The sequence below is a fragment of the Triticum aestivum genome, chromosome 7D (genome assembly GCF_018294505.1).
Source record: "Triticum aestivum cultivar Chinese Spring chromosome 7D, IWGSC CS RefSeq v2.1, whole genome shotgun sequence".
NCBI lineage: Eukaryota > Viridiplantae > Streptophyta > Magnoliopsida > Poales > Poaceae > Triticum > Triticum aestivum.
The window spans coordinates 525227473-525252171 of NC_057814.1; the positions used below are offsets into that span (position 1 = coordinate 525227473).

The 24699-nt window shown below is 46.4% G+C and overlaps 1 protein-coding gene and 1 pseudogene across 1 annotated transcript; both read left to right on the top strand.

The window, feature by feature from the left end:
• The first annotated feature begins 21709 nt into the window (after positions 1-21709).
• On the top strand, positions 21710-21861 carry LOC123171613 (uncharacterized; annotated as a pseudogene).
• Positions 21862-22860: 999 nt separating this feature from the next.
• On the top strand, positions 22861-23511 carry LOC123163870 (probable non-specific lipid-transfer protein 2). Its single transcript, XM_044581271.1, has one exon. The coding sequence runs from the start codon at positions 22928-22930 to the stop codon at positions 23207-23209; it is 282 nt and encodes a 93-aa protein (XP_044437206.1). The 5' UTR covers positions 22861-22927; the 3' UTR covers positions 23210-23511.
• Positions 23512-24699: the final 1188 nt, after the last annotated feature.

A 24699-nucleotide genomic window follows, 5' to 3' on the forward strand; every position in this document is an offset into this window, starting at 1 on the left:
AGTTTCGAAGACAAACAATAGAAATGAACCTATTGATATGCAGCGGAAGGTAGACTACACTAAGCAAGCCATAGTCAAGTATGCAATGAAGTGAAAGCACGAAGACTAATAGCAGCTAGGTAGTAAAGATCAGGATGGAAGATAGTATGAAGCCAAAGAACAATAGTAGTCACGCAGTGAAGTCAAACAGGTAATGCAATCAGGCAATGACTTCACGAAGACAAACTGTAAGTAAAGAGAGGGAGAGGATAGAACCAGTCACTTGTTGAGGACACATGATTTGTTGGACCAGTTCCAGTTGCTGTGACAACTGTACGCCTAGTTAGGGAGGCTGAGATTCAACTCAGAAGACGGCGTCTTCACCTTATTCCCCTTGAGCTAAGGACACCCAGTCCTCGTCCAATCACTCTGGTAAGTCTTCAAGGTAGACTTCCAAACCTTCACAGACTTCGTTCACCGGCGATCCACAATGACTCTTGGATGCTCAGAACGCGACGCCTAACCGGCTAGAGGATTCACAGTCCTCAAGTGTAACAAGTCTTCAGGTCACGCGGACAGAAAGACTTCAGTGATGCCTAACACTCTTTGGCTCTGGGTGTTTGGGCTTTGTCCTCGCAAGGATTTCTCTCTCTCAAAAGCTTCGGAGAGGTGGGTTGCTCTCAAACGACAAAATCCGTGCACTAACTCTGAGCAGCCACCAATTTATGGTGTAGGGGGTGGGCTATTTATAGCCACTAGGCAACCCGACCTGATTTGTCCGAAATGACCCTGGGTCACTAAGGAACTGACACGTGTTCCAACGGTCAGATTTCAAACACACGCGGCAACTTTACTTGGGCTACAAGTAAAGCTGACTCATCCAGCTCTACATAAGATTTGCTCTCATTGTCTTCGCTCGAAGACATAGGATTTTGGTTGAGCATCACTTCAGTCACCCTGACTTTGCTCACTGGGACCCCACTTAACAGTACAGTGGTTCCTACGACTCAACAAAGAAGAAAAGGAAACAACGAAACAACTAAGTCTTCGCGCTCCATAGTCTGCAAAATGAAAAATGGACGTCTGCAAAATGACTATGTGCGGAATTTATCATCGCACATGCGGAATTTATCATCGCATCACAGAATAGCAGAAAACGTAGCAGACGACCATCAAGTTTAAGTGTTACAACTCAAAGAACCAAATGTATCAAAAGCGAGAGTTGTAAACACTAGGCAAAATATAAAGCAACCGCCCATATGGACCCACTTGAAGACTATCAACTCATATGCTTCTCCCCCTTTTGTCAGTAAGGACCAAAAAGGTTTGAAGACATAGAGCCTCTACTCGTTCCCAGAAGGAGTAGGAGAAGATGCAGGGTCGGCGTCGGGGTTTGGCGGTGCAGAAGAACTTGGTGCAGTGTCGATACGCGCTGAAGTCGGAGGTGGTGAAGTAGCATTATCTTGATGATCGATCACTCTGGCATTCACCGTTGCAGCGGAGGAGGAATAATCAGAGTCTTCAAGAGACAGAGTTCGATGCAAGACAACATTCCTTGGAGGAGTGGAGTCAAATTTGAATCTTTCAGTGAAGCCATCATCTTGAAGATCTGCTTCAGCACTCAGCAATGTCAAACTCTTCCATGACCTCCGACAGGTTTCATGTGTAACAAAGGCATTCTTGGTGGCAAGATTGCGAATGCGATTGACGTCCACTTGAGTAGCTGGAGGGTCAGACACGTTCTCCTTGAGAACAACTTGGTTGGTTGGGGGTGTAGCAACACGTTCTTCTTCTTCTCTTGGTTCTTCTTGGTCATCGGCTGATGCAGCCGGAATATCTTCAGCCATATTGGCTTCAGTCTCGGGGTTGTTCACAGTTGGAGAGGCTTCAGGAAAAACTTGGCGTGAAACGGATTGGCGCTCTTCTCCTTCTGGAACACTTGACAGAGTGACATGTGGCCTTGGTCCTTTGCGAAGCCTGCGAAACGCTGGCGACTCTTGTAGAGATGGAGTTGGTTGGGCCACAAAGTCTTCATCTTCAATCACCGGAGTGGTGACCTGTGTTGGGGGAGTAACTGGTGTTTCTGCTTGACGGGGGGAGTCTTGTTGGTGATCAGCCCATGAGTCATCCTGAGCAATTGGCGTCAATGGACGACCAATGCTGATGAGTTTGCTGTTCGTGAGAACAGGCGATGATACCACATTGTGCTCGATCTGAGGAAGGACTTCATCATCTTCAACATTGTCATGATGACCAATGTCTTCAGCTGCGGTGGGGTCAACAGCTAGAATGTCTTCAGCTTCAGGAGCCTCTGTGGAAGCAGGCTCATGAACTATCATTCGACGTTCTTGTTGTGCACATTCAGGACGAGCAACAGAAATCGGCTCGACTACAAGGGGCTTTGTGGGAGCAGCCCGATCTCTCTTCTTGGTCTTGCGCTTCTTGGTGGGTGGAGCATCATCAGTGGTGTTCTTGGTCTTGCGCTTTCTGGCCTTGGCTTCAGCTGCCCTTGTCTTCTGAAGCTCTGAAGCCACTGTGGGGACCTTAGGCTTCACGCCTGTCATACTGGCTGGGAAGACAATGCGAGGTTCTTCCCGTCTGGATGGTTCAGCTTGGTCCACAGATGGCTTCTTCTTCTGCTTGGCAGCCATCTTAGGGTCGATGCCAGGATGCCCAAGTGCCTTGCGCTTCTCAGCTTCATTGTAAGCTTGAACACACTTGGCAGCTAGAATCTTCATGCACTCACGAGAACCTTTGGCTTCTTCACGTTTCTTGTGAAACGCTTCCTTGAGCTCATGCAGCATGACCTTGAAGTTTTGGACATCTGCCACGTTGAGCTTGGCCATGTGCTTCTTGAACTGAGCCTTTTCATAATCGATCTTATGCTTCAGCTCAACTATTCTCTGAGCAAGAGCCAGCTCAGGAGCAATAGCTCTATGGAAGGAGACGCTTAGGCCAATGGGAAGTTGCAGATCGTCAAAGCTGAGATTGGGGATGTCAAACCACTCATCAATGAAGTTGTTCAATACTTCCACGTCAAAGAGAGGCAAATTATTGAAGATTTCCGCCTCTTGTTTGCTTTTTATCAGCTGCTCAAGAGCGTCATCAGCAAGATCGTCGTCACTTGACAGATCAATGGCGTCATTCTCGTTCCTCAGAACAGCAGCAGGGGTCAGAGCTGGACCAGTGGTGTGCATAGTCTTCTTTTTCTTCTTCTCAGACTTGGAGATGCGTGAGAGATCTTCAGACTGCACACTTGGTGCAGGAGGAGCAGTGGCCAGAGGCTTCACTCGCGAAGCTTTTGGTGCAGGGGAAGGCTTCGAAGCTTTAGGTTTCTTCAGCTTCTTTGGCTTCGGTGGTGCAGGCGCTTCGTCAAAATCAGCGTCGTCTGCAGGTTCATCCACGGCTGTCCCTTGAACCATAATATGAGTGATGAGACCTTCTAGATTGTAGAAGGGCCCAACAAGATTGGGTTCAGCTTCGCGTGTGCCATCGGCACGTGGAGCAGAGGGGCCTGGATTGAAGTCTAATCCCCGCGACTTCATGTTTTCTTTGGCCGAGTTCTTGGCAAACTAGAAGTTGCGCTTGAACAGATTGTCGTCATGACACCATAGAAGTGAAGATGGGCCGGCATCTGTAGGTTGTGGTCCACGGACCATGCAAGGGTAGAAGCCTTGATCAATGGCTTCAGCCCTGGACCTGGGTGGAAGATTTTTGTACAAGATGTCTCCCCAGGGTCGCTTGATGGCATTCTTCTCAGCATATTCCTGGGTCTCAAACCTGTACTTGTACCATTGTTCTGCCCAATATCTTCGAATCCATTGGATTCGGGTTTTTCTCTAATTGTAGTCCTCCTCTGGATCTGTCTTGTACAGCTCATAGAGGTCAGGAGGCAAATCTCTTGAGGTGTTCCCACGGTGCTGTCTGCCACCCTTCCTTGCAGACTTCTCTGTTGCCATGAAGTTCAGACTGAATGTCTTCAACACTATCAAAGGCTTCCACCTGCTGGTCAGATAGGAACTGGCTTCGGGAGAGTTGATGTGATGCTGTAAGAATTCTGCAAATGAATGCAGACTATGAGAACCAAGGGATTCTCCCACGGACATGTACCTGTGACAGCATTAGAGATGCGAGGGAAGGGGAAGAGGTCATATGCATTCTCAGAAGATTTTGAAGATAAATCAGTTTAGAAGACATTGACCTCATAGCGCGAAGACATTCACTTATATGTTGAGAGTTGGTTCCAGGTTTGTACGAATCCAAGAATAAGTACAAGTGAGGAATCTAACTATGTGTGAAGCATAAGTGAATATACTAGGCATTATATGAGATGCAGACAGGATAGATCCAAATTTGTGGAGGCAGAAACCACTTTTGGTACAAAGGATGAATCTATAGGATCAAAAAGACGGTAAAAAGAGGGTTTTAATTTACCACACGATGAACTGCTACACGGAGTAGAAGATGAGGCCGAGTAGTTCGATCTTCCGTGCCCTAACTTGGCGACGGAGGACACCTATGGCGGCGGCGGAGAAGACGATTTCTGCGGCCGGCGCGAAGACAGCGTCGAAGAGGTCGCGGCAGCTAAGCACTTCGTCGCCGGCGTCGTCGAGAGCTAGCGGTGGCGCTAGGGTTTGTCGAGATGGAGAGGTGGAAGAAGGATTTTGACCGCGATTGGACGGGTATTTATAGGGAAAGGGACGGCATAGCGCAATTACGCAGGTGCCCCTAGCGGTTTACATCTGAGGGACACGTGGCGAACATGCAACACATTGGGAGTTGTCCCACGTTCCCACGCCCGCCTGGACTGTCGGATGGTCGTTCCGGCTTCTCTGGGTTTCAGGCAATAATAATTGAACGTTTAAAACAGATTTAATTTTTGTCTCTGTATCTTCTGCTGACAAGGACGCAGAGAAGACATTCGACAGTTTCAACAGAATGCATATGATTTGGATAGATAGAGTTTGAGGTAGAAAGCATAGAGAGGTTAGGGTCCGATCACATTCACTTAGTTCAAAAGATTCAAACAAGAAGACATAGCTATAAGTGAATGATGTAGAGGACAGAACACTAATATATGTATATATCAGAATACAACCACATCATAGTGAAGATAATCATGAAGACATGTTGAAATTGAAGACAAACCAAATAAGAAGACATAGCAAATGTAACGCCATGAGAAAACACTTCAAACAGAAGAATTTGGTGGTGGCGTTACCCACCGTATAGGAAGTATTAGACCCAGACACGGCGCACAATTATCGTGGCGCTCCGAAGTCAAATTCCGCGTTAATGTATTCACACTTGGAATGTAAGTCTTCATTGATTGAAGATATACTTTACTTCGTGTGTTGCACATCTAAGTCATCAACATGCATAAGTGTTAGGATGTGTGCCTGATCACAGGACATTTGAGGATTCCAAGATATTTAGCTCACACCGCAACTTGCAAAACCTTTTCTCATCCAAGGGCTTTGTGAAGATATCTGCCAGTTGCTCTTTAGTGTTGACGTGTATGATATCAATATCTTCCTTCATGACATGATCTCTGAGAAAGTGATGATGAATTTCAATGTGCTTTGTCTTCAAGTGCTGAACTGGGTTGTTGGCAATCTTGATGGCGCTTTCGTTGTCGCAGTAGAGTGGTACTTGTTTCAGATGGATGCCATAGTCCTGGAGTGTTTGCTTCATCCATAGAAGCTGAGCGCAGGAAGATCCAGCAGCAATGTATTCAGATTCAGCAGTGGAGAGTGATACACAGTTCTGCTTCTTTGAAGACCAACAGACAAGTGATCGTCCCAGAAAGTGACATGTGCCTGATGTAGACTTGCGATCCACCTTGTCACCAGCATAATCAGCATCCGAGAATCCAACTAGATCAAACTCTGAGCCCTTTGGATACCATAATCCTAATGTTGGGGTGTAAGCCAAATATCGAAGAATTCGCTTCACAGCTAAGTGATGCGATTCCTTTGGTGCCGCTTGGAATCGAGCACACATGCAAACACTAAGCATAATATCTGGCCTAGATGCACATAAATAAAGTAAAGAACCAATCATGGAGCGGTATACCTTTTGATCGAACTCTTTACCATTGGCGTCAGGACTCAGATGACTCTTGGTTGGCATTGGCGTCGTGTAACCTTTGCAGTCTTGCATTCCAAACTTCTTCAGGCAATCTTTGAGGTATTTCTCTTGAGATATTAAGATGCCATTTCTTTGCTGACGAATTTGAAGACCAAGGAAGAATTTCAGCTCACCCATCATGGACATCTGATAATGCTCTTGCATCATGTGTCCAAATTCATCACTGTATTTCTGGTTGGTGCAGCCGAAGATAATGTCATCCGCGTATATTTGGCACACAAACAGTTCACCATCATATGTCTTCGTGAAGAGCGTGGGATCCAGGGAACCAGGTTTGAAGCCTTTGCTCTTCAGGAAGTCTTTGAGCGTGTCATACCAAGCGCGAGGGGCTTGTTTGAGGCCATACAGTGCCTTGTTTAGCTTGTACACCATATCATGATGTTTTGGATCTTCAAAGCCGGGAGGTTGTGCAACATACACTTCTTCTTCAATCTTGCCGTTGAGAAATGCACTCTTCACATCCATTTGATACAGCAAGATGTTGTGATGGTTAGCATAGGCTAGCAATATGCGAATAGCTTCAAGCCTAGCCACAAGAGCAAATGTTTCATCGAAGTCAATCCTTTCAACTTGAGTGTATCCTTGAGCAACGAGACGAGCTTTGTTTCTGACAACTTGACCATTCTCATCTTGTTTGTTGCGATATATCCATTTTGTGCCTATTATGTTGTGCTTGCGGGGGTCAGGACACTTGACAAGTCCCCAGACATTGTTCAGCTTCAACTGTTGAAGCTCTTCTTGCATAGCTTGAATCCATTCAGGTTCCATGAGGGCTTCTACAACTTTCTTGGGTTCAGATATTGAGACGAAAGCAAAGTGCCCACAGAAATTTGCTAGTTGTGTTGCTCTTGAACGAGTGAGTGGACCAGGCGCATTGATGCTATCAATTATCTTCTCAACATGTACTTCATTTGCAACACGAGGATGAACTGGACGAAGATTTTGCTCTTGTTGATCATTGTCATCGTTGGGTGGATTGTCTTCGGGCTGAGCATTGTCTTCAGGTTGATTAGGTGCAGAAATGATAAGTTCCTCTTCAGGCTGTGCTTCAGACAGTATGATTTCTCCAGTTCCCATTAGCTTGATGGATTCACTGGATGGAACTTCATCTAGCACATTTGGCAGGTGCTCTCTTTGCGAGCCGTTAGTTTCATCAAACCACACATCCACAGTTTCAACCACTTTATAGTGAAAGAGGTTGAAGACTCTGTAGGAGTGCGAATCCTTTCCGTAACCGAGCATAAAACCTTCATGTGCTTTCGGTGCAAATTTTGAAGTGTGATGTGGATCCTTGATCCAGCACCTAGCACCAAATACTCTGAAGTAACGGACATTTGGCTTCTTACTAGTGAGGAGTTCATAGGATGTTTTCTTTAGAAGCTTGTGATGATAAACATGGTTGATGACATGGCATGACGTATCAATAGCTTCAGGCCAGAACTTTCTTGGTGTCTTGTATTCATCGAGCATCGTCCGAGCCATCTCAATGAGGGTTATGTTCTTGCGCTCCACAATGCCATTCTGCTGAGGTGTGTACGGAGCAGAGAACTCATGAGTGATGCCAAATGTATCCAAGTAAAGGTCGAGGCCGGTGTTCTTGAACTCAGTGCCGTTGTCACTCCTGATATGCTCGATCTTGACGCCATAGTTGTTCATGGCACAGTTGGCGAAGCATCTGAAGACATCCTGCACTTCAGTCTTGTAGAGAATTATGTGCACCCACGTATATCTTGAATAATCATCAACAATGACGAAGCCATAGAGACAAGCAGTAGTAGTGAGAGTAGAGTAGTGAGTAGGGCCAAATAAGTACATGTGTAGCAGCTCGAAGGGTTGAGATGTCGTCATGATTGTCTTCGAGGGATGCTTGGCCCTAGTCATCTTTCCAGCTTCGCAGGCATCGCACCAGTGATCCTTCTTGAACTTGACGCCCTCGATGCCTATGACATGCTTCTTCTTTGCGAGAGTGTGTAAGTTCCTCATGCCAGCATGCCCTAGCCTCCGATGCCAGAGCCAGCACTCTGAAGCTTTTGCAAGAAGGCATACGGCAAGCTGTGGCCCTGCTGAGAAATCTACCATGTACAGATCATCTTTCCGGTACCCTTCAAAGACTAGAGACTTGTCAGATTCCATTAGTACAAGGCAGCAATATTTTCCAAATATCACAATCATGTTCAAGTCACAAAGCATTGAGACAGACATTAAGTTGAAACCAAGGGATTCAACAAGCATCTCTTTATCCATGTGCTGATCCTTTGAGATTGCAACTCTAGCTAGACCCAATACCTTGCTTTTACCAGTGTCAGCAAATGTGATGTGACTCTTGTCAGATGGACGTAAGGTTGAGTCCATGAGAAGACTTCGATCACCAGTCATATGATTAGTGCATCCGCTATCCATAATCCATTCTGAAGCATGAGGTGTCATACCCTACAGTGCAGTTAGGGGGATAGGCTTCACCAAAAGTATTGTGAAGCATAAACATTTGACGAGCAAGAGGATTATCAAAGCTCAGATCAGGATTAGGACTGATAGGATGATTGGCAAACGATTCAGGAACAAAATACATAGTGAGACCATTTGGGCATTTGATCTTGCGCCCTACAAGATGTTTTAGGTCCCCAGCAATAGCATCAGACGCCATTGATTTCCGGCTGGAGACCTTTCCCTTGGCACCACGTGCCATGAAGCAGTAGGTGGGAGAAGAGTCGTCCTTGTCATTAGCTTCAGCGTTGGTGACGGGGCCATTGTCTTCAGTGTTGAAGATGGACTTGGCAACGTAGGCTGTAGCTAGAGCCAGACTTGCAACGCCAGGGTCGGACTCCTCCTCAGACTCCAGCTCCGCCTCCTCAGAAGCAAACTCCTCCTCTGAATCCATCTCCTTGCCGACAAAAGCACGAGCCTTGCCAGATGAGCTCTTCTTATGAGATGAAGACTTGGATGAGGACTTGGAAGAAGACTTTGAAGATTTGTTCTTCTTCTTGTCATCAGAATCATATTCCTTGCTCTTCTTCTTGTTGTTCTCATTGTCCCACTGTGGACACTCAGAGATGTAGTGTCCAGGTTTCTTGCACTTGTGACATGTTCTCTTCTTGTAGTCATGAGTGGAAGCTTCATCATTTCTTGAGCTGGATCGTGAAGATTTTCTGAAGCCCTTCTTCTTAGTGAACTTCTGGAACTTCTTCACAAGCATAGCAAGTTCCTTTCCAATGTCTTCAAGATCATCAGAACTGCAGTCAGATTCTTCTTCAGATGAGGAAACAGCTTTTGCCTTCAAAGCACGAGTTCGGCCATAGTTGGGACCATAGATATCTCTTTTCTCAGATAGCTGGAACTCATGTGTGTTGAGCCTCTCAAGTATATCAGACGGATCGAGTGTCTTGAAGTCAGGGCGTTCTTGTATCATCAAGGCAAGGGTGTCGAACGAGCTGTCAAGTGATCTCAGTAGTGTCTTGACGATTTCATGCTTGGTGATTTCAGTGGCGCCGAGAGCACGAAGCTCATTTGTGATGTTAGTGAGGCGATCAAACGTGAGCTGGACATTTTCATTGTCGTTTCTCTTGAAGCGGTTGAAGAGGTTGCGAAGAACACTGATCATTTGATCTCTCTAGGTTGAAACGCCTTCGTTGACCTTGGAGAGCCAGTCCCAGACTAGCTTCGACGTTTCCAGAGCACTCACACGACCATACTGTCATTTGGTCAGATGACCACAGATGATGTTCTTGGGAGTAGAATCCAGTTGAACGAACTTCTTGACATCAGCAGGGGTGACACCTTCACCAGTCTTGGGAACGCCATTCTTGACGACATATCAGAGGTCGACATCAACGGCTTCAAGATGCATGCGCATCTTATTCTTCCAGTAGGGATATTCAGGTCCATCGAAGACGGGGAAAGCAGCGGAGACTTTGATTATCCCTGCAGTCGACATAGCTAATACTCCAGGTGGTTAAACCGAATCATACAGAACAAGGGAGTACCTTGCTGTGATACTAATTGAAAGTTCTAGTTATCGACTAGAGGGGGGTGAATAGGCGATTTTTATGAACGTCTTCAAAACATGATAGTTTCGAAGACAAACAATAGAAATGAACCTATTGATATGCAGCGGAAGGTAGACTACACTAAGCAAGCCATAGTCAAGTATGCAATGAAGTGAAAGCACGAAGACTAATAGCAACTAGGTAGTAAAGATCAGGATGGAAGATAGTATGAAGCCAAACAACAATAGTAGTCACGCAGTGAAGTCAAACAGGTAATGCAATCAGGCAATGACTTCACGAAGACAAACTGTAAGTAAAGAGAGGGAGAGGATAGAACAAGTCACTTGTTGAGGACACAGGATTTGTTGGACCAGTTCCAGTTGCTGTGACAACTGTACGTCTGGTTAGGGAGGATGAGATTCAATTCAGAAGACGGCGTCTTCACCTTATTCCCCTTGAGCTAAGGACACCCAGTCCTCGCCCAATCACTCTGGTAAGTCTTCAAGGTAGACTTCCAAACCTTCACAGACTTCGTTCACCGGTGATCCACAATGACCCTTGGATGCTCAGAACGCGACGCCTAACCGGCTGGAGGATTCACAGTCCTCAAGTGTAACAAGTCTTCAGGTCACGCGGACAGAAAGACTTCAGTGATGCCTAACACTCTTTGGCTCTGGGTGTTTGGGCTTTGTCCTCGCAAGGATTTCTCTCTCTCAAAAGCTTCGGAGGTGGGTTGATCTCAAATGACAAAAGCCGTGCACTAACGCTGAGCAGCCACCAATTTATGGTGTAGGGGGTGGGCTATTTATAGCCACTAGGCAACCCGACCTTATTTGTCCGAAATGACCCTGGGTCACTAAGGAACTAACACGTGTTCCAACGGTCAGGTTTCAAACACACGCGGCAACTTTACTTGGGCTACAAGTAAAGCTGACTCATCCAGCTCTAGATAAGATTTGCTCTCATTGTCTTCGCTCGAAGACATAGGATTTTGGTTGAGCATCACTTCAGTCACTCTGACTTTGTTCACTGGGACCCCACTTAATAGTACGGTGGTTCCTACGACTCAACAAAGAAGAAAAGGAAACAACGGAACAACTAAGTCTTCGCGCTCCATAGTCTTCATGCAATGCCTTCTCTTGTCATAGTCTTCTATGTGAATATCTTCACATACCACCATTGTCTTCAATGTCTTCATACATTTTTAGGGGTCATCTCCGGTAGGTAAACCGAATCAATGAGGGACTACTACCTGTGTTATCCTGCAATTCTCACAAACACATTAGTCCCTCAACCAGGTTTGTCGTCAATACTCCAAAACCAACTAGGGGTGGCACTAGATGCACTTACAATGTCATTGTCGATATACCCCCTCCCGATAACTTCAACACGAGGGGGGGTCGATATACCCCCTCCCCGATAACATTATTTTCCCATGTATGTATGTCGTCGTTGTCGATATAACCCCCTCCCGGATAACTTCGACATGAGGGGCGGTCGATATATATACCCCCTCTCGACCGTGATAACTTATACCACGGGAGCACCCCCCCCTGGCCCTCTTGCTCGACCAAAACTCTCGAGGACACCCAAACCGTAGAAAAAAACGATGTCGGTCTCCTACCCCCTCCCGCCGCGCCCCTACCCGACAAACTCTCTCAAGGCCACCAAAATTTACCAAGTTAAAAGAGCGTTGTCGTCGAGGCCACCCCGAACCCTTGAAGCGTTGTCGAGGCCGCCCCAAACCCTTGAAGCGTTGCCGAGGCCACCCCAAACCCTAGAGAAGCAGCGTCGAGGCCAATAATATGATTCCTTATTGTGATTAGCTAGCTAGTTCTACGTTTGCCATTAATATATCCATCTGTCATGTTTGAATAATAATTGCCATGTTGTAAATATTTGCAGAAACTATGGAGCACCCCCGAGACGAAGCAACAAAAGTGGTGTTGGGGGACATAATCGCAGCCGGAAGTGATGTCGTCTTGTCGTTTCTCAACGACACCGATGGTCTGGAAGGACAGGGTGAAGAAGCAGGCTACAGTGATCGAACAATGGAGGAGGAAGGACATGATTATGATGGCTCCGGTGACCCAATGCCGGTGCAAGAAGGAGACCGTGATGACGGCTCCGGTGACCGAACAGAGTCCGGCCAGGTATATATATTAGTTAAGCCTGTGCTGACTAGCTAATTGGTGCATTCATTGTTTTGGTATGTACACATATTAATTAACTCTCTCGTCTTTGTTCTTTTTTCTAGCCCTCCGGATCGAGCACAACTTCGGTAAAGAGACGAGGCCCGAAAAAAAGTTGCGCTCGAATGAAAGGTTTGAGATCACAGCAATCGCGCGCGATGGCATGCCGATTGAACCCGTCCGGACAAAGGAAGCATTTGCTGCTCAGTGCGGGGTTCTTGTTAGGGACAAGATCCCGATCAGCATCCACCAATGGTGTAAGCCGGCTAAGGAAGACCCTGAGGTGTCTTATGTCAACGATATGCAGAAAGATGATCTTTGGACCACGCTGAAGGCAAATTTCACCCTACCACCAGAGGAGGATCCGGAGAAGCTAGTTAAAGAGCAATTGATCAAGTCTCATGCTCTTAAGAAGATGGCATAACTATTCAGGAGGTGGAAGAATGAGCTGAAAGCATCGTTTGTCGACAAAGAAAAGACACCAGAATTCATCGGCCGGTATGAGAAGATCAGAGATCACTGGCCCGCATTTGTGGCCCACAAGACATCGGACAAGAGTAAGAAGATTTCAGCGACAAACAAGAAAAATGCTGCAAAGAAGAAGCTTGACCATCGCACGGGGTCAGGTGGCTACCTCAAAGCCCGGCCGTTGTGGGCCCAGGCTGAGAATGACCTGCTTGATAAAGGGGTCGAACCAGAGACATTGAACTGGCCAGACCATTGCCGGACTTGGTTCTTTGGGGTTGGCGGAACCTTGGACCCTGTATCAGGGAAGTGCATTTGGACGAACGAGCAACTGCGAATACCCGTCACGAAGCTTCAGCAGTATATCAATGCAGCGCAGCAAGGGATGTTCGTTCCAGACAGAGAGAACGACGAGCTCACAATGGCCCTCGGGAATCCTGAGCACCCTGGACGGACACGAGGCACGCCAGGCTCCGTTCCGTGGAAGGCTGGGTTTCCGGACGCAGGCGGTTACAAATGCCAGGAGAGGAGGAAGAAAGTGGAGCAGACCCAACTGCACGCGCTGCACGCAAGGGTACAAGCGATAGAGGAACAAGAAGCAGATCGCAGCAAGCGACTTGCCGAAGCTACCCAGCCATTTCAGCAGAGAAGCAGCGTGGCTTCCACGGAGCTGCTTCAGCTGGAGCCTGTCTTCACGGCTCCTGCTAGCTACCCCGTGGATGCTATCACGGAGTCTCAACATTGCCGCCTTATGACGCAATGGCAGAACTTCAAAGTCAAGGCGGCTGTCGGCTCTGTTCGACCTCCAAAACCCGACGCAACTTATCACTGCCGTCCAATTCTAGAAGGATATGCTAGGGTGACGGTGGATGAAATAATGGAGGGATTTGAGGACCTCGAGCTTGACCACCCTACCGGTGAAGGGGAGACTCGGCTGGGTTCTGCTCTGAAGACTCCATGCCTATGTGAAAGTGCTAGTTATTGACTAGAGGGGGGTGAATGGGTGATTTTTATGGAAGTCTTCAAAACATGGAAGTTTCAAAGACAAACAATAGAAATGAACCTATCAACATGCAGCGGAAGGTAGACTACACTAGGCAAGTCATAGTCAAGTATTCAATGAAGTGAAAGCACGAAGACTAATAGCAGCTAAGTAGTAATGATCAGGAAGGAAGATAGTATGAAGCCAAACAACAATAGTAGTCACACAGTGAAGTCAAACGGGTAGCGCAGGCAGGCAATGACTTCACGAAGACAAACTGTAAGTAAAGAGAGGAAGATAGAACCAGTCGCTTGGTGATGACAAGGATTTGCTGGACCAGTTCCAGTTGCTGTGACAACTGTACGTCTGGTTAGGGAGGCTAAGATTTAACTCAGAAGACCGCGTCTTCACCTTATTCCCCTTGAGCTAAGGACACCCAGTCCTCGCCCAATCACTCTGGTAAGTCTTCAAGGTAGACTTCCAAACCTTCACAGACTTCGTTCACCGGCAATCCACAATGACTCTTGGATGCTCAGAACGCGACGCCTAACCGGCTGGAGGATTCACAGTCCTCAAGTGTAACAAGTCTTCAGGTCACGCGGACAGAAAGACTTCAGTGATGCCTAACACTCTTTGGCTTTGGGTGTTTGGGCTTTGTCCTCGCAAGGATTTCTCTCCCTCAAAAGCTTCGGAGGTGGGTTGCTCTCAAACGACAAAAGCTGTGCACTAACTCTGAGCAGCCACCAATTTATGGTGTAGGGGTGGGCTATTTATAGCCACTAGGCAACCCGCCCTGATTTGTCCAAAATGACCCTGGGTCACCAAGGAACTGACACGTGTTCCAACAGTCAGATTTCAAACACACGCGGCAGCTTGACTTGGGCTACAAGTAAAGCTGACTCATCAAGCTGTGGATAAGATTTGCTCTCATTGTCTTCGCTCGAAGACATAGGATTTGGTTGAGCATCACTTCAGTCACTCTGACTTTGTTCACTTGGACCCCACTTAACAGTACGGTGGTTCCTATGACTCAACCAAGAAGAAAAGGAAACCAACGAAACAACTAAGTCTTCGCGCTCCATAGTATTCATGCGATGTCTTCTCATCTCATAGTCTTCAATATGAATATCTTCACAGACCACCATTGTCTTCAATGTCTTCACACATTTTTAGGGGTCATCTCCGGTAGGTAAACCGAATCAATGAGGGACTACTACCTGTGTTATCCTGCAATTCTCACAAACACATTAGTCCCTCAACCAGGTTTGTCGTCAATACTCCAAAACCAACTAGGGGTGGCACTAGATGAACTTACACTATGGCAGAAGGACCTCATCAACCTTCCGAACTGGACGCCTTCGCCTCCTCCTCCTCCTCTGGCGAGTCAGGGCACTCCGCCTCCTCCTCCGGCGAGTGATCAGGGCACTCAGCCTCCTCCTCCGGCGCGTGGCAGCACTCCGCCTCCTTCTCCGCATGCGCCGGCGCGCCCGAGCATCCAGCCTCCTCCTTCTCCGCTTCGTCAGCAACGGCGGAAGAGACCCGCCGCCGCTCCGGCTGCTCCGGCGCGTCGTAGTCCTTCTCCTCCGCCTCTTAAGCAAGGAAAGAAGACAGCTGCAGCCACTCCGTCTGCTCGGCCGTCGTCTAGCAGTATAGCAAGAGGCGGGGGCAATACAGATTCGGTCCATCTCTCAAGCCTCTAGAGAAGTTACCATACGAGAGGACCGTGGAGGAAAACACGAAGATCGTGCAAGCCGAAGTGAGGGACTTCTTTGAAGGGGTGAAAGCAAAGAAACATCCACCTCCGGAGGAGAAGATAGATCCGGTGAAAGCGAAGCGCACTCTGGCTGCCCTGAAGAAACCACCAAAGTCTCCGCCGAAAGGCAACTATGAGCGCATTATTGAAAGGTCATTTATCGAAGCGGATCGGTCAGGAAGTACTATCAGTGATCAATGGTTAAAAGAACGACAAGCTGGGAAAAAATTGCCCAGCTCGGCGAACAAGCGAACCAATCGTGCCCCCCCGCTCAAGGTGTCTAGCGATATCGTCGCTAATGATCCGAGGATGGTGCCCGGTTATACCAATCTTGGAGATTACCTGCCCGACGATGTACATTATGATTTCTTGGAGGTGGACGAACATAGATACCATTACGGGAAGCCTCTCGTCAAAGATGAAAGATCTCTAACAACGATGATGCGAAGATTCAATGATTGGTACATGAAAACCTACAGAGAGTCTGGGGGATGAATACTTTGACGCTGAGAGTTAAAGAGGAGCATGACCTCGTTGGAATTGATCTGTTGAATGTTCCATTTGAGGAGTTCTTCCAGTTTCTCAATCAACAGGCCCTCGATAAATTAATGGTCACTTGCTACTATCTGTAAGTACTACTTCTGTCATTAAGTCTCTATATATAGGTCAGCTCTTTCATTGCATGTATATATAAGTATCCTCACTATATTATGCAGATTGACGATCGCCGAATTGAAGAAAAGACAAATCGGTGATATTCGGTTATTAACACAAATCTCATAGATGCATATACGGTTGAATTTAAGGCCAGAGAGACCGAGGCCAACTTGCTACGATCGTTGGTAACAAATGAAAACAAAGATATAATACTCTTTCCTTACAACTTCAAGTGAGTGTTACTGTCTTGTGCATATTTGGTTTCCCTTACTACTCCAGGTTATAGTAATGTAATTGATGAGTTATGCATGCGTGCGCAGGTTCCACTATATTCTCCTAGAGATTAAGCTTGAGTAGGGACTAGTAACCGTCTTAGACTCGAGACGAAAAGATCCCTAGGAGTATGCGGACATGACTGAAATGCTCAAGAAGTAAGTTAAATCGATCATTATCGCACCATATCGGCAACTTTGTTCATTTCCTGATATCAAGTAATTGTTTTCTTTGTCTGGCAGGGTTTGGACAAAATTCACCTCAAAAGCTCCGGGACTGCCGAAGAAGCTGCAATTTAAACACCCGAAAGTAAGTACTACTAGCATGTTACGCGCATCTCCTAGTGATTCAAGCGCTAGTTTCATCAATACCATTTATAGCATGCTTGCTTATCACTTTGATTGACCTCTATTTCTTGTAAAGTGGTTGTGGCAGGAAGCCGGGAATAATTACTGTGGATACTACGTTTGCGAGTCCATCCGCCACACGACCTGTGAGCGGGGCTACTCTAACGAACAATATGAAGTGCGTAAGCAATAATATTCACAATTTTATTTTATTACCATCATTTGTGTTGAGTTTCATTTATTCATATATATGTATTGACCTCCTTCTTTAAATTAGATGTTTCGAATGCGGGATGAACTCCTACCACCAGATCGCATGCGAGCAATTCAAGAGGAATTGGCGGCATTCTTTCTTGACCACGTGATCGATAAAGACAGAGAACACCATGTGGACCCTGAGTTCATATATAATTAGGGGATTATATTGTAAGAGATATTATATTGTATATATGTTGCCAGTAGCGTCGGATAGATATATGAAAACTTGTTGTTCGACCAATCTCTCGGAGAAGGAGAGGTCGATATCACTTCTCTGTATGCATATGTTCATGACGATCTTCCGTTTCCTTCATTTGCTTACTAGCTAGCGTGTCGAGTCCTCTCTATACGTATATATAGTACGTAGCGTCGACCAAGCACGGAGATAAGAGAGGACACTTCTCTCTATTAATTAGCAAGCTAACACAATATATGAAACACCTAAATTAACCCCCCAAAACCCCTAAACCACCCCCTTTCAAAAAAACCTCAGCTCCTGCCAGCTGCTGACGCGTGGACGCCTATTGGTCGGCCTCCTGCCTGGGCTCGCCGCACCGGCCACGTGGAGGCCCATCTGTCCCGGTTCGTGTAAGAACCGGGACTAAAGGCCAAGGGCTTTAGTAACGACCCTTTAGTTCCGGTTCAGCAACCGAGACAGATGGGCCTTACGAACCGGTACAAATGGCCCTTTTTCTACTAGAAGATGGCTGCATGCATCATTATGATGCAGAGGCCGGGGGTAAGCCTCCATTTCCAAAAAAATCTAAATGCTTTTGGGTCCGAGTCGCTGAGTCGTAAAACAAAGTGGAACAAGGTTGATATAAAGACTTTTGCAGCGATCACACCGCCGCTTCATTTTTGCATGCGCTTGCTATCAGTTTCTTCATCTTCAGAAGGTCTTCCATTGGCTTGGTTATGATTTACATGACATAAGTACTAAGTTGCATTGATGCATACTGTATGTTCTCAATGAATTTGTAACATGAGACATGGTATCGTGTCACCGTCACTCAAACCGACTAGGTTTCCAAGTCAAACTTACCGGTTAAAGAAACAATTAACTTTTCCATCAAGACATCAAAAAATAAAACACCAAAAGGAAATTGTGCTCCTGCAAGGCAACATATCAGATTTCGGCGGACTATTCACGCGCATGTCACACGTACGCGCCACCCGCCTGAGCCCATCCCGGCCAAGCGACGCAAGCACGCGCGCATGTGGTCTTCACTCTCTCTTCTCAACACACCACTTAGAGTGGTGGAGGGAACCCAATATAAAGAGGTCAAACTCTTTCTCAACTAGTTGTATGAGACTAAACTTTAGCACCACCACTTGCCATTTTATTGATGGGCTCATTTGAGATTTTAGATTTTGTTAATGGGCCAGGACCATTATTTCTAACAAAGCTATTGGGTGAGTTTTTTCGAGCGAGTTTTTACCGAAATGTAGAACTTTTGGATATTTTGCTTAATAATATGGCCGCATGCACCATTTTGATACAGAGGCCGGGGGTGATCCTCCTTGTCAGAAAAAAGAACACCTTGGTAAGCAAGGACATTTGACGCATTTCCTGAATTGCCTCCTATAACATAGAGTTTCAGACAATTAACCAATATGCATGTCAAAAAAAACCTTCAATTGTTGACTGTGGTGTAGTGAATGGCCCTGTTGAGTTTATCTCCATAATACTCTCTTGTAAGAGAAGACTTCAGAAAATAGCATCGGGATATGCACAAGCCTGAAGTCGTGTCTGCACTGCCGGAATCAGCAGGTATGCCGACGGCCTTGGACCGTCGGCATAGGCCACAACCCCATCGGCATAGGCCTATGCTGACGGTAGCCGTAGGCATACCCCCGTCGGCATAGAATGCGTCAGCGTACTCTTGTCAGCCGCCGGCATAGTTTCACCGTCGGCAAATAAAAGGAGGAGACGGCAGCTGACGGCGCCGTCACGAAGTCTAGCCAACAAGGAGCTGCCATGTGGCAGGACTATGTCGACGGCTTTGCCGTAGGCATAGTCCTGCCACGTGGCAGCTCCTGATAGCTCCTGGTCGAGGACTATGCCTATGGCAATGTCATAGGGATAGATGCAAAACTATGTCGACCGCTTTGCCGTGGCATAGTCCTTGGTCAGGAGCTACCAGGAGCTGCCATGTGGCATGTACGAGCTAGTAGCACATCTATGCCGACGGCTATCCAAGTATATTCATAAATAAATAATACGAGTGATATTGCAAAAATCGAATACAGAAATTATATTCATAATAAATAAACATTACAATTATTTGGTCTGATAAGAAACAATAGACTTTTATTAATATAAATGTCAATTACAAGCATTTACGAATTACACTTGAGGAAAAAAATAAAAGAAGGAAAAGTCCTAAACTAAACCTATACTAAACTATCTAGTTCTTCATCTTCTGCTTCTTTCTTCCAGTTCATCAGCCTGCAAAACAAGAAACAACAAACAGGAAAAACTTGATTAAGGTTATAAAATGTAGCATTCCCCTAAGGGAAATGCCTTTGTTATAGGAGCTAGCACTTAGGAGTTTGGAAACATTAGTCAAATCCCAATCAGATTAAGTTGATCAAAGAAACAGTAGAAGAGATCCAACACTGCGTAAATGGAGCCAATGGAACAGTAACCAGCAAGGCCAAAAGCAACAAGTTCAATTGGCAGTAAGGAATAATCCAAGATAGAAGTAGAGCCAGCAAAGTATGGATCAAAGCCAAACTCAAAGATCAACTCAAATTAGCACTAACTCCATGATTAGGCGATCCCTCAATTAAGCTTTGGGTTATCATTACATGCAACAATCAGGACTAGACCATATAACTAAACAACCAGTAGATGATGTACTAAACCATATAAGAAATACAAATACATGGTATTTAGATAAAGACTAGTATATACCAAACACGGATACCAGCTTGAAAGAGAAACTATAATTTTATACCACTACAGGAGCAAATCATGAACTACACAGAGTAGTTGCAGTAAAGAGATGAATCAGTATATGTTGATCAATAAGAGAGTTACAACTATATACAAATGAAGGACTATATCCTTTATAAGATAATAAAGAAACAGTAGCACTTATACATATGAACAAATAGAACCAGTAGCCAACTAATAAAGAAACTAGCATGTGCTATATGACAGGAACAATAACATCTATAAGACCAAGATAAATGCAATGATAGACCAACAGTAGGGTCATGCAATCATTCGATCCCATCATTGCACTAGTTGAGCGACAAATCAAATATAACAGTAGTTCCATTGGTTCAACCAACAAGTTAACAAAAGTTCACTTCCCACTACTAATTTTGCAACTCGTGATATAATAAAGAAAACAGAGCTCGACATCACAACAATAAAAGTGGTATAGACTAGGAGCCTGGAACCATGCACATCAAATCGCGGAGCAGAAAAATAGCAGTGCTACCTGGAGCAATAAGAAACTCAATGTAATGGGGCAACATTTGGAAGGAGACAAGCAAGTACTACAACAAATAGCTAGGCTGAAGTGAAGATTAACCAAAATCATATGAAGTATTTGTTGAGCATGATTATACACGGGAAGGGGAAGGGGTTCATGGCAGGGACCTTTAGGTCATGGTGTGGCTTGCATATCTCCTCCTCATGTGCATTGGTTTGCATCCAATCCTTGCAGTCCAATCTATGTGTAGGTCTAGGGAAACCAAAGGAGGTACATGCCCCACCACCGGAGGCGAATGTAGCTCGGCGACATGCCAGATCTAGCCATTAAAATCCACGAAAAATCATACGATGCCGGAAATCCTCGGGACCTGGCACGGTGTCGTCGTATGGCCCTTGTATGGTGTGGTAAAAATTTGAGCGCATTTTGGCAGAAGCCTGACCGGAGGCTCCCTGTAAACTACACCATCTCCGAGGTAGTATGTGGCTATCGAGAGAGAACTTGTCTGGTTTGTGAAGGAAGTGTGTTGTCCGTTGCTCCGTTGACCTCGAAACTTCTCGTGCTCTCAAAGGGAGGCATTGCATGACACGTGCCAAGACATGGCATTTTTCTGGGCGCCTGCAATATTTGAGACATTTATTGCATCCTTAGGGTTTCAATGCAGGAAGTTGCAGATCTGCATGACGACCACCTAAAATGATGTCCAGAAGTGGTTTGTTAAATCATATATGATGTCTTTGCAGTATGTATAGGCTAGTGCAACCAAAGGAGGGGCGCCCCCCCCCCCCCCACCAACGGAGGGCGAATGTACCTCGGTGGCATGCCGGGTCTAGCCGTTAAAATCCATGGAAAATAATACAATACGATGACAGAAATCATCGGGACCTGGCACGGTGTCGTCAGATGGCCCTTGTAGGTTGTGATAAAAGTTTGAACACTTTTCGCAGGAGCCTGACCGGAGGCCGCTTGTAAATCGCAACATCTCCGACGTAGTATCTAGCTATCGAGAGAGAACATGTCCGGTCTTGTGAAGGAAGTGCGCTGCCCGTTGCTCCGTTGGCTATTTCAACCCTCCATCACACTTGTATACACATATTAAGACACAATGCAAGTTTTGGTGGCATTAGTACCGCCGAAGGCCCCCGGCCGGCCTAACCCTAGCCCTGTTGACCCTCAGATCTAGGCCTTTGACTTTCACCGGCCTAACCCTAGCCCCGTTGAAACTTACTTACCTGGACGGGGTCAATGGGTGATCAATAAGGCTCATGGCCTAGATCAATGGCTCACATTGCACATGGTTATCTACCCTCTCCCATTGATGGGAGAGTGAATGTCATAATTTGTGATAGAAGGTTAGGCGTCCGCACGGCTCCTACCAAGTTTAAATTTAAATTTTGCCTTCATTTTTGTGTTACACGACTGTTGTGAACCAATAGCGCAAACATTCTTTCGTTTTTGAGTTCACTTTTTTCTTTTCCTATTGCATACTTTTTTTGCGGGAAATCTTTCGATCTATTCATCTTCAATCATGGCAGTACAACGAATACCAAAAATAATAAAAATTACATCCAGATCCGTCGACCACCTAGCGACGACTACAAGCACTGAAGCGAGCCGAAGGCGCGCTGCCGTCATCGCCCCTCCATCGTCAGAGTCGGGCACAACTTGTTGTAGTAGACAGTCGGGAAGTCGTCGTGCTAAGGCCCCATAGGACCAGCGCACCAGAACAGCAATCGCCGCAGATGAAGAATAACACAATCCGAAGACACACGAATGTAGATGAACACCAACGAGATCCGATCAAATCCATCAAAGATAGATCCGCCGGAGACACACCAACACACCACTGGAACGGGGGCTAGGCGAGGAGACCTTTATTCCATCTTCAGAAAGCCGCCGCCGTTTCGTCTTCCTGAACAGAACACAAACCCTAACAAAATTGAAAAAAACGACTAAAAACGAAGCCCTCCCGCCGGCCCTTGGCAGGATCCGCCACGCCTCCATGGTCCTAGGGCCATCGGAGACGAGGCGGACCTGAGCCGGCGAGAAGCAAAAACCCTAGCTGCTTTTTTTAGGAGGAGGAAGGGGCGGCGGCTGTAGGGAGTCCTCCTATTGCATACTTTCATGCTTTGAGTTTAAAAATCATACCTTCATGCATAGCCAAAGATCCCAATACAAGTGCACATGCATGGCATTCGCTGCTAGTCGTAATACCATGAATCAAACATGGCAGCATCGTTGCCCATGCTTCGCCCCTATCCGCGTCCATCCCGATCGATCTTCTTCCCATGCGTTCTCTTACCATGCATGCACGACACAGCCTATAAATGCGAGTCGAACCCTCACACAAACGTACCAGCGAGCCACCAGCCAACTCACCATCTCGCTCGCCGATCTCTGCTCCAACACTTCGATCGCCAACACCGAGCAAAGCAAGTCACCATGGGCAACAACAAGGCCGCGGTCTGCGTGCTGGCGCTCGTCCTGTGCGGCCTGCTCGCCACGGACACGGCGGCGGCGGGGTGCGACGCGAGCGCGCTGAGCCCGTGCATGGGCGCCATCATGCTGGGCGGGGCGGTGACGCCGGGGTGCTGCGCGCGGCTGCGCGCCCAGCGGGCGTGCCTGTGCCAGTACGCGCGCGACCCATCGTACCGCGGCTACGTCAACAGCCCGAGGGCGCAGAGCGTCGTCGCCGCGTGCGGCCTCCCCAGGCCCAAGTGCTGATCGCTGTCGTCGCCGCACGCGCTATATATATCGACTCCGCACTGTGCCATCGTGCATGATGCCGGGCACCGGTGAACGGCGGTCTACGTAATGTAATGTGTGCTTAATTATACGGTCGACGACGCCATCGAGCTGGCACGTACGTGCGTGTACGGTTGAGTTGTGGACGTCTGTCCAAATAAACGTGGTTTGCTCGAAGCTGCGCAAGCATATATACGTGCTTGCGTTGTGGCAGCTGGTTCTGTACGTTCTCATGTTTTACTACCGCCTATGAATAAAGTTTTTCCCCGGCATTAATTCCATCCTTCGTTTTGGTCTGCTTTTATTTTCTTGACTCACCTTTATTTTTGGACAATTTTCTCTTTTCTTTTACAGTAATTTTAGACAAATGGTATAGATACAGTAAGGATGGACTAAACATAGATATAGTAGGGATGGAGTATATGATTACAACATAATGATTCCTGTCGGCTAACTGTTGGCCGACTGGAACTACTTGGTTACAGTAGGCCGTTTATTTCGATTTGGCATTCTGTAAGTTAATAGGTGCATGCCCCATTTTCTCAGGTGTAGAGAATGATTTGGTGCATCGATAATTGATTGATCGTGCATTAGGCACATATATATAGGTACAAGGGGTGCGACCGGTATCTTGTCTTCTAAAATACACGTACATACAGAGGGAGACAGATACTACAGGTACTGCATACAGAACCCGGACCTACGTACATGTACACATGTTCAACATCAGGCCTAAATTTTCCGCTTCTGAGCACTAAGATGGGTAAGCATTGTAGTCTATTCTCGTCAAGATACGTCCAAATCCTGATATCTCGGAAGTAAGAAACTTAGGCCGAAGAAAATGAGGCATGCACCTATCAGCTTACAGGAAGTCAATTAGAACTAATCAGCCTACTGTAAGTCAATTAGTTCTAGTCGGCCTACTGTAAGCCAATTAGTTCTTGGGCAGGAGCCCAATTAGCCTGCTGTTAGCTGACAGAGTACTAATCAGCCTACTTGATCAAGTCGGCCACCGGATGGCCGACTATATATTATTTTTGGAAAACAATAATTCAGTGTAATATTTCTGAAAATTAATTAAAAAATCGTATTATTTGTTTCTAGCACGTGTAGCATAACTTATTCTTTTAGAAATGTACTTTCTGTCCCAAAATTAGTTTCTCAACTTTGTACCAACTTTTTTCTAGAAAAACGTAAAACTATTTTTTCTTGTAACACAGTACAATCGAAGTCATTTACATACACGAACATACACTCACCCCTATGAATGCACGCACACACATCCTATCCCTGTAAGCACCTCCGAGAAACTGAGCTGGCAAAGCATCTTGAGATTTTACAAAGTCATCACAGGCGCCTCGCAGTTCACGAGAATGTCTCCTTTCACTGAACGAACATCGTCGGAAGCCTGGAATAAATTCAAAAATAATGCAAGCACCACTGTCATCATAACCATCCAACCACAAATT

Coding starts and splice junctions, on each gene's coding strand:
- LOC123163870 (XM_044581271.1), top strand. CDS start 22,928: ATGGGCAACAACAAGGCCGCGGTCTGCGTGCTGGCGCTCGTCCTGTGC.